Source organism: Drosophila guanche, unplaced genomic scaffold (assembly GCF_900245975.1).
Source record: "Drosophila guanche unplaced genomic scaffold, DGUA_6, whole genome shotgun sequence".
Classification (NCBI taxonomy): domain Eukaryota; kingdom Metazoa; phylum Arthropoda; class Insecta; order Diptera; family Drosophilidae; genus Drosophila; species Drosophila guanche.
In genome coordinates this window covers 895538-910637 of record NW_022995746.1, presented here as the reverse complement: position 1 = coordinate 910637, position 15100 = coordinate 895538, and the positions used below count along the sequence as shown (strand labels likewise).

The 15100-nt window shown below is 42.0% G+C and overlaps 1 protein-coding gene across 3 annotated transcripts in view; it reads left to right on the top strand.

Annotated features, from left to right (window-relative positions):
• The first annotated feature begins 9020 nt into the window (after positions 1-9020).
• The window catches only part of LOC117582543 (Down syndrome cell adhesion molecule-like protein Dscam2), a 117668-nt gene continuing 111588 nt past the window's right edge, over positions 9021-15100 (top strand). For 2 of the 3 annotated variants that reach the window (XM_034270351.1, XM_034270352.1), the window contains exon 1: positions 9022-10307. In XM_034270351.1, coding sequence (XP_034126242.1) covers positions 10172-10307 — 136 coding nt within the window. In that variant the 5' untranslated portion in view covers positions 9022-10171. Of the gene's footprint in view, positions 10308-15100 lie in introns of all 3 variants that reach the window. The other variant, XM_034270353.1, reaches the window with a different exon arrangement.

Below are 15100 nucleotides of genomic sequence, written 5' to 3'. Positions count from 1 at the left end.
CTCTTATTTATTTCATAGAGTTCTTGCAATGAAGTTTTTACACATAAAATGATAACTGATAAAAGTCTTCAAATGCCAGAAGCTATGAATATCTGAAATATATCACTTTTTGGCGGCATTTTAAGCGCAATTTCTACCACACAAATTCCGTTCAAACTTTGCAACCAAAGAGGGTAATTTTTCAAGTCGAAATCAACCAAAAATGTAAACCGAAAATAGATGCCAAATGTTCATAGAGCAAAAGTATTCCCCAAATGACCGACTCGATGCAATCATTGAGGTGTGAAGGAAATTTCTCTGGAGAAAGGAGGGAACTGCTGGATGGCAGGAGGCAGGCAAACTTTTCTACAGAAATTAGATGATTTTCGGTAGGTTCGAATTTTGTATGGCATTGGGACTTTTTGGTTGAGTTAAGTAGGAAGCTACTTTTGCACACCCCACACCCCAACTCACAGGAGATAGATCTAGAGGGAGAGATAGAGAAAGAGACAGACCAACACTGTTGTTGATACATTGGCCCGAAATTTCTGGGTATTGTTGTGGCAACTCAATCGTCCTGCGTCCGATTGCTGGCGCAGGGAGTGGAGCCTGGCCTGGCCTCGTGCTCTCGTTGTCGTCCTGCCACTTGCTACTAATTGAGCGCCAGCTGCAGCTGCAGTTGTGTGGATGGATGCAGTTGGCAGTGCCCGGAATCGAGTTCGAGGTTGCACGGACCGGACCCCGGACCCCGGACCCCCAATCCAATTATGCAGCACGGGCACCGCTCTCCCCCGCTCGCCCCTTGCCGAATCATTCTGATGCTCCTCCTGATGGTTAGGCATTTCCTCAATTGCCGACACACTAAACAGGAAAAGCTGACCAAAGCATTTTCCTACCGATCCACAATTTCCATTTCGTTTGCCTTGAGCCGGCCCCATCCTATCCCACTGTCTGTCCCTCTCGGTGTGTGTTTCACCGCCTTTCTTCGCTTTTGTGTTTGCTTTTGGCTCTCATCTGCTTTTGCTTTTGTCTGCTGTCCGTTTTCCGTTGTCTGTGGCCGCCTCTCTGCTCGACTCCTGTTTGTCTTTCAGTCTTTTGCTGTGTGTTGCCGGCCGCTTCTGCATTTCGTTCACGTAAAATCTGCAAATTAAACCACCGAAAATTATTAATTTCCAGAGACGTGTTTCGTGTTAACCCATCGCTGTAACCCTCCCCCCGGCACAAACCCCAGCAATCCGCAGTGCCAATACTCGTACCAAAATCCTCATTGGTTTTCTAGTTACTTCTCGTGGAATACTCTTCAGGAGAGTATTTTGATTAGGACTGCTTTTGGTGTCTTTGGTTGGAGGTATCCCACGTGTGGATTTCTTTTAACAATTTCAACTCTTTTTTTAGTCACTCAATATTGCATGAAAAGGTTCAACCAAAGCAAAAATTCGTTGTAAATTTCATAATTTTTCATATTATCTAGTATTACCATCGTATATCTAGAATTATCTAATAGCCAAGAGCATCTAAACCTCCATTTCATTCTCTTTTTTCTTGCCTTTTTCTTTTGGGGCGGACGGCATCACTTCCGTTTTCATTTCTCGTTGGTTTCTTTCTTGCAATTAGCAAAATGTGCTTGTTGGCCATAATTGTTGTTGGCCAACAACTGATATGAGCCGCACACACACAAGCACACACACATACACACACCTAGAACTAGTATGTCCCCTCCCCCCACTGCATTTGGATAATTGTAAACGTCGATTGGAGGTTGGAGGAGTTCCTTTCTGTCGGTTTCCTTAGTTATTTTCTCCTTCTGCTGTTTCTTTTTTTCGGCGGTTGGGGCCTCAATTAGCAGCTTGATTCTGGCCAATTTGCACAAAGCCAGTGGGAAGTATACCCCCTGCCCTCCTGCCCTGTCCCACCACCCACTGACCACATGCCCACCTGCAGTATTCTGTGTGAAAATGAGCACATTTTTGCATGTGAGTGGGCGGTCTGAGAGACTTTTTTCTGTGAAACTTCTTGCTGGTTTTTCACTCTGTAATTCGCAAGGGGAAAGGAAAGCAGGGAGCGGGTTAAGAATAGGGTCAGGGATGGGTTAAGAATTGGTCTAAATTGGGCTGAGTGTGGGTGGGGCGCTTTGGGTAGTTAAAGTGGTTTTAATTCTGCCTTCTTTATCTGCGTCTCTTTTGCCAAAGGCGGTCCAAGACTAATGACCCTCATATGCAGGGGGGGGGAACCCTTTCTTGAGGTTTTCATATCACAAATTAGCTGAAGCAGTCTTGGGGAAGAACATTTTATTGTGCGCCATAATATAATTTTATTCGATAACAAATGTTCGCTCGTTTAATCATACAAAAAATTGATGAAGAATTTCTTTTCCCATTGCTTCAATTTTTATTCCACTTTTCTTTATAATTTCACTTTATTGCCTTCAAATATTCTCCACAGACTTCATCCCTCAAGCAAACTCTTTCCTAATTTATTCCGACTCACTTAATTTCGTCTCACTCTATTACAGTAGTTCCATTACATTTCTTACCAATTTACCTTATTTTTCCCACATTACTAACAACATTCCAGTACCAATTTATCCAGCCCTTATTATCATCCAGTTCTACCCCTAATTCGTACTCAATTTAGGGCATAATTATATACCGTACCTTCACCTGTTTCATCTTCTAATTAAATTTATTCCTTGCCACTGAAATTGTTGCCCAATTCTTGCCTAATTACTCGCTCTAAAATATTCCATTCCTTTTTCTGCATATTTTTGCATAATTTTTTGATCTTTTTTAACATTGTTTGAGTGCACTATTTATTGGTATGAGACATAATATATTTTTCCAAATATTCTTTTAATTTTTTCATCAGTAAAATTTCCACGAATTCTCCTTTAGTTCTGCACAAGCCCTAACTTGTGTGTGTGTTCCTCCGTTTAACTTTAATCTAATATTAAAACAATTTTGTGGCTTCAAATGTACACAAACCACCCGCCCCTCATCCACCCCCCTTGGCACTGCCGTCTCCCCAGACGCAGCTGGACCGTCGAAGCGATCTGGTACCGAAGGGGAGAGGGAAATTGCTGGGCAAATTGTGTTTCGTAAATGTCAAATGAAATATGCAATGCAGCTAATGGATTAACAGACTCTCTGAAGCATCAATGCATCAAACTCTCTCCCTTTCTCTGCATTATTGGAAGCGAGGGGATTGCAGAGCGGGAGTCTGGCTACTGTGAGGAGGCGCCAGATTGGGGGGCGGTCCAGTACTTTAGCTAAAAAGTTGCCAATTACTTTTTAGTTTTTCCCATGCCTCCCCTCAAGGCAAAAGTTGGTCAAAGTTTTCAGTTGTGTTGCAAAGGAAACATTTTTAAAAACTCTATGATCAGATTTATAAACAATTTTAATCTGCATTTTACGACTTTATTACATAAAAAGGTTTGGGAATTCGAAATTTGTAAGGTGTTTATGGTCTATGCAATTTTTTCGAGTCTAATGTTTACTCCTGTGAATAAAGAAAATCACAATTTCGTTGAAGCGTATCAAAAAAGTCGAACAAGAACTAAATTGGCAAGCGAAACAGAAAGAGCGACTCAAAGTTCTCTCCCTTTCTATCTCGTGTGGCTATGTAGCAGTGAGGGGTGGGTTTTCATGCATACGGACATGCACGTGCAAGAGCGAGACAGACAGATGGGCCATCGCTGCATGTGTATGCGATTTTATGTCAGACGACAGCGCAGCTGCCATCGCCTGACTTTTGGCTACTTTTAAAATCAAAGAAAGAGAATCTAAATCAAAGAAGCTTACTGCCAGCTGCAAAGGTCCCCAATGTCCCCAATGTCCCCAATGTCTGCAACTGACAAGCATTTTCTAAAGATTTTCAAATACCCTTCACATATGTTACATTTCCTTTGGCGCACAATACCAAAACACATTAGAAATGTTAGACAAAGATAAAGAAAATCACCTTCTGTACCATGTTTTCCCCGTTGTCCCACTCAGATTATTACCAAACATTTTTTCCATTACATTTTTGTATTATTTACGCATCAAATTTTATGACAAATACTTGAGAGAGAAAGAAAACCCCGAACGAAAACGGATTACGTGCAATTGGAAATTAAATTAGTGGAGGGAGAATAAATCGGGGGAAATTGGATGAAGGATGGAGCTGGTAGCAAATGATGACTCGCACAAAAGGGAGCAAAGAAAATTTGTGAGCCAGAGAACAACTCACTCAAGTGGCGGTCACAGTGGGGACCCCTTCGAATTGGTTAAGTATTTTTCTTATTGTTCGTTTTCTTGGGCGTCTCTCTGATTTCTTCCTCGTGCGATAAGCACAAACCAAACCAAAACCAAAACCAAACAAACAAACGAACATTTTAATTCCCATCGAGTTCCTTAAGGAGCAATTTCGACTCATTCTCGAGGCACACAATGGCCATGGCATGAGGCAGGCGGTGGTGGTGGCAGCGGGGAAAATTGCGTTCTAATCGAAGCGAATGAGCCAGGCACTCGCCGCAGTGCACCTTCTTTCTATGGCGGCCATTAAAATGCAGCCCCAAGTGTGTTCTTCTATTTATTTCACGAATCAAATTACAAGAAAACGGAAAAAACATTAACCAAAAACGACAGTCGAAATGGTAAATACATCGGCAAATAATTTAAACTTTTGCTATATTCACATATGCCGTACCCTTTTACATACATACATCCATATTTCCACATGCTTTGCCGAAAATCAGGCGGGAATACGCGTGCCAGCAGCAGTGATGCCAGTCATGAAAAACTAGCTAGCACTGAAAAAAAAGCTAAAATACAACCCAAAAATGTTGTGGTGATTTTGTGGTTTTGTTATCACTCAAAACAATCTTCCACCTTAACCACTTGCGCTTGCAATTGTTTAGCTTTTTAAAGTAAATAAACAAATAACATAAACAAGCTGAAAGATTTTCAAGCTATTCCACTCCAAAAGCTTCGAAATCTGGCCAAAGCTGATATAAGCTGAAATGTCAGCACTGACGGCCAGCTGCACCGAATACATTTTTTGCAAATGGCGACGCTGCCTATAAAAAGGCGAGCGCAGTCGAGCCACGCTTCATTTATTATTTTTTTGTTCCACTCCACTCATATACTCCTCCACTTGGTTGCTGTTCCAGTTTCGGAAGAAACGAATCTTCCTCATCAGCGATCTTTTATTTTCGATGTAGACGAAATGGTAGATCGCCCAGATTCCCAACTAATTATTTAGTTTGATGAATTAGCTTGCTTGCGTTTTTCTCTGCCGCCCTTCCCTTCATTTTCGTTGTGGCCAACCAAAGCTCAGCCTTGGCCTTGGGGAGTATCTTTTGTATCGAAAATCATGCCACAATTTTCCCCAAATACTTGACATAGTCGCCCCCAAACATTGGTATTTTGTTCTTTGTTTCTTTTTTTTGGTCAAAACAATTTGCGAAGTTTCTTCTGCAGAACTTCTAGAAGAAACCACACTTCCTCATCAGCGATCTTTTACTTTCCATTTAAGGAAAATATGGTAGCCCTGAATTAAATAAGAACAATCTCTTCAGATCTACTTTTTTTTTTTTATTTGATCTTTTTAACGGCATTTGTAGCTGTTGCCTGTATCTTTCAGCTGCAGACCTTTTTTAAGATGAACATTTGTAGTTAGCCTCTTCAACCCTTTCTTCAAACTAATTTCGTTTTCTTGCCTTCTGTCTACGCCAAAACTTGACCAAAATGCAGCGCGTGTCTTTGTGTGTTTCCATGGATCTTTGTGCATGTCTGTCTCCTTCTGACCTGTGTCTGTCCGGTGTCTCCTTCGCATGTGCTTGTCTCGCTGTCAGTCCGCATGTCTGCTTTCCATCGCTGTCCCGCCAACTCAAACTTGACGGACAGGCCGCCGCTGTCGCCCGTCCGTGCGGTTGTTGAGCTCAGCTCGGTACCTCTTTGGCCCTACTCTATCTCTCTCGGTCTTCTTGTCTTTTTTTTTCTCTTTCTTTTGTGAACACCTGAACTCCTCTGGCACACTGTTGCTTGTTCTGGGTTCTCTCTGCGGTCGCATTCGGTCTCCTTCGATTACATTGCGTGAGCAGCTAAAAGCAGTGGATGATGGAATGGGCACAGGAGAGTGAGTATGAGGGGAAACGCAAGAAGCCTTGTGGAAGATGAGAAGATGAGAAACTTCTCTTTTCCTTTTCTGTTCCTCCTAAATTTTCTTTACGGGAATAATGAAACCATTATCATGTCCGCAATTTTTGTTTTGTCTGTTTAGGCTAGGAAAGGGAATTTCTCTCTGGAATTTGCTCTTTATTGCTGACTCAAGTCGCTAAGAACTTCGCTCGTTCCGACTCCTGCTTCAGCTTCAAGTCCCCAAGGCAGTTGGTTCGACAGCAACTTCAATTCTTCTGACCCGAACTTCGTTTGCCTCTTTGTTCCCTTTCGACTCTCATACATTTTTTTTATTGAGTAAAATTTTGATTTCAATCCGATCAACAGATCAAAATCAAATGTGCAATCGATTTCTCTATGCTGTGCCTTAAGAAGAAGGGCAGTGGGGGGGCAAAGAGCGTAAACTTAAGCTGAAAATCGATTCTCATTACAAAATTCGTAAAAGGGTAATATCTGATATGTTATGAGGGTAAAGATTAGGATTTGTTGACTACAATAATCTACTTAAGGGATAAGTCTTGTGCTCCACAGTAGATTCCAGAATTCAATTAAAATTTTCCGTGTCTTTACCACCTCGAACGTTTGTGTTGGGTGGTGATCTCTTTCGTCCCTTTTTATTTAACAATAGATTTGTCTATTGCTTTTGTCTAGATTCAAACCCTAGGAGTTCTTAGCGTAGGATCGATCCTCTTCTTCCTTTCATTCTTGATTAAACCCCATAGAACTTCATCATTCAAGTATAGTTTTCTTTGCTGGAGATTGATCGGGATTGCGTTTAGTCTAGTTGATAGTTGAGATGGCTAAATTGGATTATTTTTTACATCAAACTCATTCAAAACCGACTCGACAGAGAAAGTTGATGGATGTGCTGTCGATTATCTCCCGAATCTCAGCGAAATTCCACCATTGCATATGGTAGCTGTGTTTAGTGGCTTTCGAGTTTTCTCGTGGAAATTATTTGTCAGTGCCTCGAAGGCCTCAGTGTAGTCAAGAGAATTTGCTGACGGAATGGAAGAGCAGGAGTGTGAAGTTAATGAGTACAAAAAGCATAGACTAATATGGAGGAGGGTGGCAGAATCATTCCTTTTCGAGTCCATTGCCAACTCGGGAACTCCTTCCTCTACCTTTGAGTTATCTACTGTAGCACGGAGAGAAACGCCTGTTCCAGGTCTTTACTAAATATTTCCTGTTAGAGCCAAATCGACATATGATATTTTATATTTATTTAATTAATTGGAATCCGGAATCCGCTTTCAAAGCCAAGTCCGACATAAGTTCTTAAAAGTGCTTTGTAGCTAATTATTCTCCAAGAAAGGTTTCTTTTTTATCTTTTTTAGTCACTATGGAGGAGGCATGGTATCTTCCCACTCTTTGGGGTCATTGCGTATGCGACTCTCGTGCATAAACATCCGCCGTGAGGGAGGATGGATGGCTCCTGTGTTGAGGCGAGACGCCTCCAAATGAGTCTTTAATCAAAAATGCAATAAAAATAGTGTGGAGAGTGTGACAGGAAAAAGAAGTAGAGAGGGAGTAGAAGAAGTAGCAGAACAAAATATGTTGAAAAATCACTTCAATTTTCCCTTCTTTTCAACAACAACAAAATTGTCATGCAAAAAGCGTTCCCAAAAGAGTTGCGTAGCAGCCAGCTTTTGGTTGGCCGAAGAACATGTTTTGTCTTGAAAGGAAAAAACAGGTTATCGTGGAGGGGGAGGGGTGAACAGTGACAGTGCGGGCGAGAGATCGAAAGGTGTGCTGCTTGCCACAGAGCGAAGGAAGGAGAGGTGGGGCGAGGCGAGGGTCTAAAAGAAACGGCAGCCAAAAGCACAAACACATGAAGAGAGCGGCAGAGCGAGATTGCTGGCAAAGAACTCAAGAGACTTCAACGCCCCGCACCAAACACCGCACACCACCCCTCGCACCTACGAACAAAAACTGGTTAAAAGTAGATCGTTAAACCGCAATTCAAATACCGCGCGCATGTGTGCAAGCGAGATGTCACACACACAGGAACACACACACGAACGAAGCGTCGAACTTGACGAAGCGAACTTGTTGCGTATCTTGCATTGCCCCTACATCAGTCGCAAGCGGTTTTTCTCCTCCTTCCGCCAACTGTTGTCACTCTTTCCATCCCTGTCCCTCGTATCATGCCCCTTCCACAAGTTACTCTCATCTCCCTCTACCATCATGGGCTCTGGCTGTGGCAGCACACTGCTTGCTGGCTAACTTGTTGCCGTTTTAACTGGTTTTTCGTCTCTGGAAACTTGTTAACAACAAAACGGGTTCAAGAAACGCTAGAAAAACACACGCTGTTAAGCAGTGTGAAAAACGCGCCGAAAACGCGTCCAAGCGCTGTTAGAGGCTCAACATGTTGCTAGTCAAGTTCGAAATGTTAGCTGTCTCTTCGAATGTTATACCTTCGTACTCTGCAATTGTTCGGCTCTCTCTCGGTTGTGCAGGCAGCATGTTTCCAGCAACATTCGAGACTCATTTTTGCGCACTGCTATTGAGTAGCTGCAGCACATTTGTGGCGTCACGCCGTTAAAATTCATTATTTTGAAAATGGTTATGGCAAAAAATTGATCTTTAAGATGAACATAAAATGTGTTTGTTATGTAAAAAACACATGACATGCGACATACAGCTCCAATAAAAAAACAATCACCTACAAACCTCACCCAGCCGTCTTGATCAGCAAATCGCTCTGATTTATTAATTAAAATTCATATATTAAATATATTTTCTCTGGATTTGCATTGTTTGCATAGAGAATGTTGTTAAATTGCAAATTCAAGGTATGTCAGGAATTGGGGTGCACTGAGTTTCTCGAACCGGCAACATGTTTGCCAGCAACACGACGTTCTGGCAACATTCACGAGTGGACAAAGTAAACATAAAAAAAATAAACCGTCGGGTCGAACGGACACACGAAACGAATCTCGTGAAAACCTAAAATCCACCGTTGCCGTCGCCGCGTTGTTGTCGCAGTCGCCGCTGTTTTTCGTAAATAATTTAAAATAATAAAACAACGAAATATTCAATGCAATTGTTTACACACAAGACAGAAAAATTAATGGGAATTCTGTAAAAAATAATGGAAATTGTAAAGCAATAATCGAAAGGCAGCAACTATTGAAAGGCCCTCGAAAGTGCAAGAGTGTGTGTTCTTGTGTGTGTGTTAGTGTGTAAACAACAGTTAATAAACAACGAAATAGTAGAAGAAGCAGATAAAAGCCAAGACGAAGGAGTGCTCAAGAAGGAGAAGAAAAAGACCAAACCCCGCAGCAGCCAGGCAGCGCAGTCAACGGCGACGCCGGCTTGGCATCATTAGTTGGCGACACGATCATCGTTCGCTCTCGCTCTAGCGCACACGCATCTTGCTGCTTGCTGCTTACCTGTCAAACAGGTTTCTTTTTCTTACGTCGCGACGCGCGCGTTTACGGAGCGGTGCATGTGTGCGTGTGTGTGTCTGCTTCTTGGAAACCTTTCAAGCGTCAGTCAGCGGCACTCTATAGCTCTCCAGCTCTCCCGCTCTCCAGCTCTTTTGCAATGCAGCTACGACTCTAACAACAAAAGCAAAAGCAGCAACAAGCAAGAAAATAAGTGTGTAACGGAGAAGCAGTGTGGAGTGGCTGTAAAAATGCTTCAAGACCAGGCCTAAATCGTGTGTTGCATAGTGTATGAGAGAGTGCATTTGGTTTTGTTGGTTTTTTCTTGATTTCTCCCCTCGATTTTGTGTTGCAATATTCCCGAAAATATTCAAGAAACCAAAAACCATGTCGCGCAAAAACAAAAGCTAAAAGAGAGTGTGTGAGAGAGAGGGGAGTGGTAACTGCCGTTACCCTAAGGAATAGCGGAAGGCAGTGGAATAGGAGCTGCTTGGAGTGCGAGTTAATAGCAAAAACAAAGTGCAAGAAAAGCAACAAAAACCCAGTGCAATCGCAAACTGCGAATACGAACAACAAGAACAAAACGAAGAAGGATAGCACATCTCACATCTCATCTCACCCGAAAAACCAAGCGCAACAACAGCAATGAGGAGAGCAGCAATAGAAACCGAAAGAGGGACGACGGAGATGGCAGCAACAACAACGACCCGAAACAGCAATGGAAGAAGAGGAGGGTGGAGAAGTGGAACAGCGCTAACTGTTTGTCACTTTTTCTTGATCGGTAAGTTTCTGCTTGTACCCTGCAAATTGTGCAGGCGAGATTATGAGAGGAAAGTGTTTCAAAGCAAGTAAAATGCAGATGGGCAAAGCAGACAAAGAAGAGAATTTGAACAAAGAAGAGTATTCGGGAATACGGAAAGGGTTGGCATAGGGTACCAAAGCGCCGACACTCCCGAGCCTTGTCTTTGCTTTTGGTTTATTTTGTTCAGCATTTAATTCTGCTGCACCGGTAAACTCAGTTAAACAGAGAAATGGAATGACAGAAAGAGAGAGATCAAGCAAAGGTCTCTCAGGGGGATTCAAGATTCGCAAAAACAAGCAAATATTTGGGAACTTGTACTTTTGATAAGAAATATTCATATGGGGGAGATTATTGGTAATCCTGAACAATTTGACTTTTTGCAGGTAAATTTTTCATTTAATTTCGATTGCAATTATTTAAACACAATCAAAGAACCAATGAATAAATCCTCGATAAATAAGAAAAATAAATCATACAAATGTATGGAAGTCCATTTATTTTGAAAGATTTGTACTTCTGCTCTCCACTTCAACAACCCTCTAAAAAATCCACACAATCATTGAAATTTCATAGAAAATATCTCAGGAAAATCTGTTGTTTAATTCCCCTTTGATTCTTTCATGAAACCTGCCTCAAGTATCTACTCCATAAGGCTCTCCTATAATCCGCAGCTATCAACTTCAATTATCTTCTAGAACATCTTCGAATAATCTCTCCTTAATCTCCATTTTATCATCGCATTTCAATTAAAAGTTTAGCTGCCTTTACTGGCTCTTCCTCTCCATCGTTGCTTCTTTTGTTATTTTTACCAACTTTTGGTTTTACTTTAAAGCCGGATTTTGTTTATGACAGGTGTCTGCTCTCTCCTCGCACTTTAGAAACTCCCCTTTCGTTATCACCTTTACAGCACTTATTCCTTGTCTCTCTCGGTCCTCTCCTTTCCCCATTTGTTGTTTGGTTTATCCTGCGGGGCGAGCGCGGTCGCCTTCGTCGCCCTTGCGCTGCGTTGTCGCCTCCTGCAAGCGTCACTTTAGTTTTTTGTTGCTGTCTGTTGTTTCTGTTTCTGTTGTTCTTGCCGTCAGCATAACTTTTTTTTGTGTCCCTATCTTTCAGGCTACATCCATCCCACTATTATCTACGCTCTCTGGAACCCCCATTCACTCCCATTCCTCTGCATAGAACCTCTCGAATCTGTCAATTGACAGCATTTACCATTCGACAGGAGATAGCCCCCGTTCCTCCCTGTTGAACTTGAAAATAAAAGTGATATGGAGGGAGAATTATGTGTAGTATGGTTATGGTGCGTGTGGGGAAAGGGGAATGCATGGGGGGAACTATATCTATATGGCACGAAAAACTTTACTTTGGCACGCTTCTGGCATAAGTTTTTCCCACTTTCTGATATCATTTGGGCTTACAAAATGCTTTTTAATGCCTGAAAATAATCTACCAAAAAGCGAGGAAACTTTTGCACAACTATCTAGGGGGAGCACTACAAAGCGACGGGGGGTAGGGTGGAGTGTGTGAATATATGTGAATTATATCCCCCCATTGGACTCACTCAATCGGTTTCGTTTCTCAATTTGTTGTGTGTTTAGTGGCGTCCCTTTCCCCCTTTCCTCTCTGGAGAATACTTGTATGAAACACTATTAAGTTTATGGCACCTCTTCACCCCTCTCCCATGTGCGCTTGTGTGTGTAATCATTTAATAAATAAAATGTGTTGATTTGACATCTTAATTGGGGGTTTGACAGTAGGTTTTTATTGTGGATTTTGCCTTTGCCGCTCATAAAAGGGGCAGGCAGAAGCCAAAGCCAAAGAACAAACTGCCTGTCGACGCCTGACATTAGAACTTCGTAGAACGTTGCTCGAGAAATCAATGAACTCTCTCGGGAGGCAAGAAGCTTTGCCTCTGGTGGCAAATTATTAGATTTGTTAGCGGCAAGAGATGGGGATGGGGGCTGCGGGCTGTGTGCTGTGGCTGTGGCTGGGAGCTTCAAGGAATTAAAAATACATTAAAAGTTTCTTTCTGTGGAAACAAGAGATTATGAGTAGAAAAGAAATGGGAGAAAGGGCCGAATGGAAGAGAGATTTAAGCAGGGTAAAAGTTAGGTATATTAAGCGGAATGTTTAATGCGGAAAATCAATTAAACTTTTAGTAGATGTTCTGGCAGTAAGTCAAGAATCTTTTTCACAATTTCTTTAAATCTAAATTGAAATTTGACACACTTTTTATGTTAAAGAACATCTTCATTAATATGACTCATTTCTTATTACATTTTCATTAAAAGTTCTCTGGGAGGAGCCTATTTTGTTGCTTCATTTTAATCCCTTCCTTCCTCTCCTTGTACTCCCTGAAGTACCTTCTTCCAATTTGAATGGAGTTTTCCTTAGAAAAATGTCCATGCCATGTTGAGTGGTGCAATGGAAATGCTTAAGGAAGAAGGACAATAACCACAACAGCAGCAGCTATGCTTAAGGAAGGTGGTTCCAAGAAGGTTTTCTACCTCTATCCACCGATCCCTCTCTCCCCTTCACACTTCTAGCTCTGCTTGTTCCTCTCTGGTGCTGTGTGCGTTTTCCATGCGTTTTTCCATGCAGGTTTTTATGAGTATTTTCTTGCCTTTTGGTTTTTATTGTGTTTGCGTTCTTGATGTTGTTTTATTTATGCCGTTCGTCTACCTGCTGCTTGCTTGTCCCTCCCGCACACACTCTACTTTGCCGCTCCCTTTCCCTGCTCTGGGTTTCTCCTGCAGCCTTTTTGCCTTTGAGTTTTTCCACATTCATTTCATTTCCTGGTGCCTGCCGCTGCCGGCACCCAAAAAACTTCATTCTCTGTCCCCTATCAACCGCTCTTGACGTGTTTTTAGCGCGTGAATTATGATTGTGGCTTAGTTTTTCTCACTTTTCCGGAGTTGTTGCTCTGCCAGGCAAAGGATATGCCATAGAGAGAGAGAGAGAGGGAGAGCGTGTAAAAGAGAGGGAATTAGAGGAAGGAGTGTGAGAGATGCAGAGAAATATCTGCAACTGCTGCAGCTTTGAAATTAAAATAAATTAAACAAATATTTTGTTTGTTTCCAAAACACTTTTTCATCCACGTGCGAAATATTCAGCGACGTGTGCAGGAATATTCTGCCACAGCGCAATGCAGAGAAAAGGATAGGAAGGATATAGCAACAGCTGCAGCAGAGACAAACGAGACGAAAAAAGAACACAAAATGCAGAATAGAGGATTCCTGGGGAAATATGAAATGAGAAGCGAGGCGCAAAAAGGAAATTTATTCACAATTTTGCATTTGGAAAATCAAAGTTTCGGGCGCGGGGTAGAGGAGATAGAGGCAGGTAGAGAGCGGGGCTAAATCTAAAGCCAAAGCGGCTTGGGCGCTTCAAAGAGGAACATTTTCATATAAATAAATGGTTTAGTTGTATGCTAGTTCTTTGAGGGTTTCTCCAGCTCTACGAAAATAAATGTTTCGGCTGGAGGAATATCAGAGAATATCAGCTTGAAAAATATTAAAGAACACTAGAAATAACTACAACAAATTAAGAGAAAAAATACAATTTAAATATATACATCGGTACCCACGTCTTGGGTACATTTTAAAGGGTTTCATAATAAATACAAATTTACCAAATGTAAGGTATCCAGCACAGCACTCCAGCTGCTCCCATGGATATTCCCCCATCAGCCATCTAAATCCATTCAAAGTTTAGTTTTTTGTGAAATTGTTTAGTTTTTTGGCATATGACAATTTATGACTCGCACGGGGGAGCGACTGTGGCACTATTTGTATCTCTATATTTGTATTTGTGTATATGCCACATGCCCATCTTTATCTTCCGGGCCCTACCTACCTCCCTGCCGACGAGTGTGAGGTGGGTGGCGGTTTAAAACGCGCAGCTGTTTAAACAACTTCCAACAGCCGAAATGCAGCTACAAAAAAGTGAGCTAAAAAACCAGATCCAACAAAAAAGAGAAGAGAATTCCTCAACATTCAAACGAGTAGCCCGCAGATACAGCACACGTACACTCAGATACAGATGCAAATACAAATGCAGATACCCTACAAAATAAATGCAATAAAAATTCAATAATATTTGCTGACCGCCGTCAAAGTTTTTAACCCCTCAGTGGCCTCGTCATTGGTTTTGGTTTAACACAAAAATTGTAGCGCCAACATTTGCAGAATGTCGAATGTGAATATGAATATGAATACTCACTCGCATGAATCGAATTTTTCTATGTTTTTACCGTTTGCGGCGGCAATGATTTTTACCTTTTCGCGCGTTTGTCATCAAACAAAAGTTCATTTTTCTGCGGTGGAAAAATATTAGTGGTTTGTTTTTAAAGAACTTTCTGCTTGGCATAACAATTAATTTTGTATTTATTTATAATTTATTTATGCAGTTTTTATGGGTTTTTTTCTCGCTTGCATTCTTTAAGCGTTTGTAGGCGATAAAAATCGCTGGAGAAACGTCAGACAGTCGCGTCAGAGACGCGCTTTAGAGTCGCGCTTCAAGACGTGAAGGCATTTCTTGACCAAGTTAGCAGCCGGCCACAGCCGACTGTCACGCTTCAACGGTTGGGGCTGCCGCACCTCAGCTGAGGCTCCGCTCCACACGCTCTCCTCTCTCTCCTGTCCACACTCTACCCTCTTAGTGAGGGAGTCCCACACACCTTTTCTCTTATTTTTGATTGGAAGACTGCTACTGGAATTGGAATTGGGAATGCGAATTTGATTTTGGGTCTTGGGGGGGGGGGGGGGGGGGGG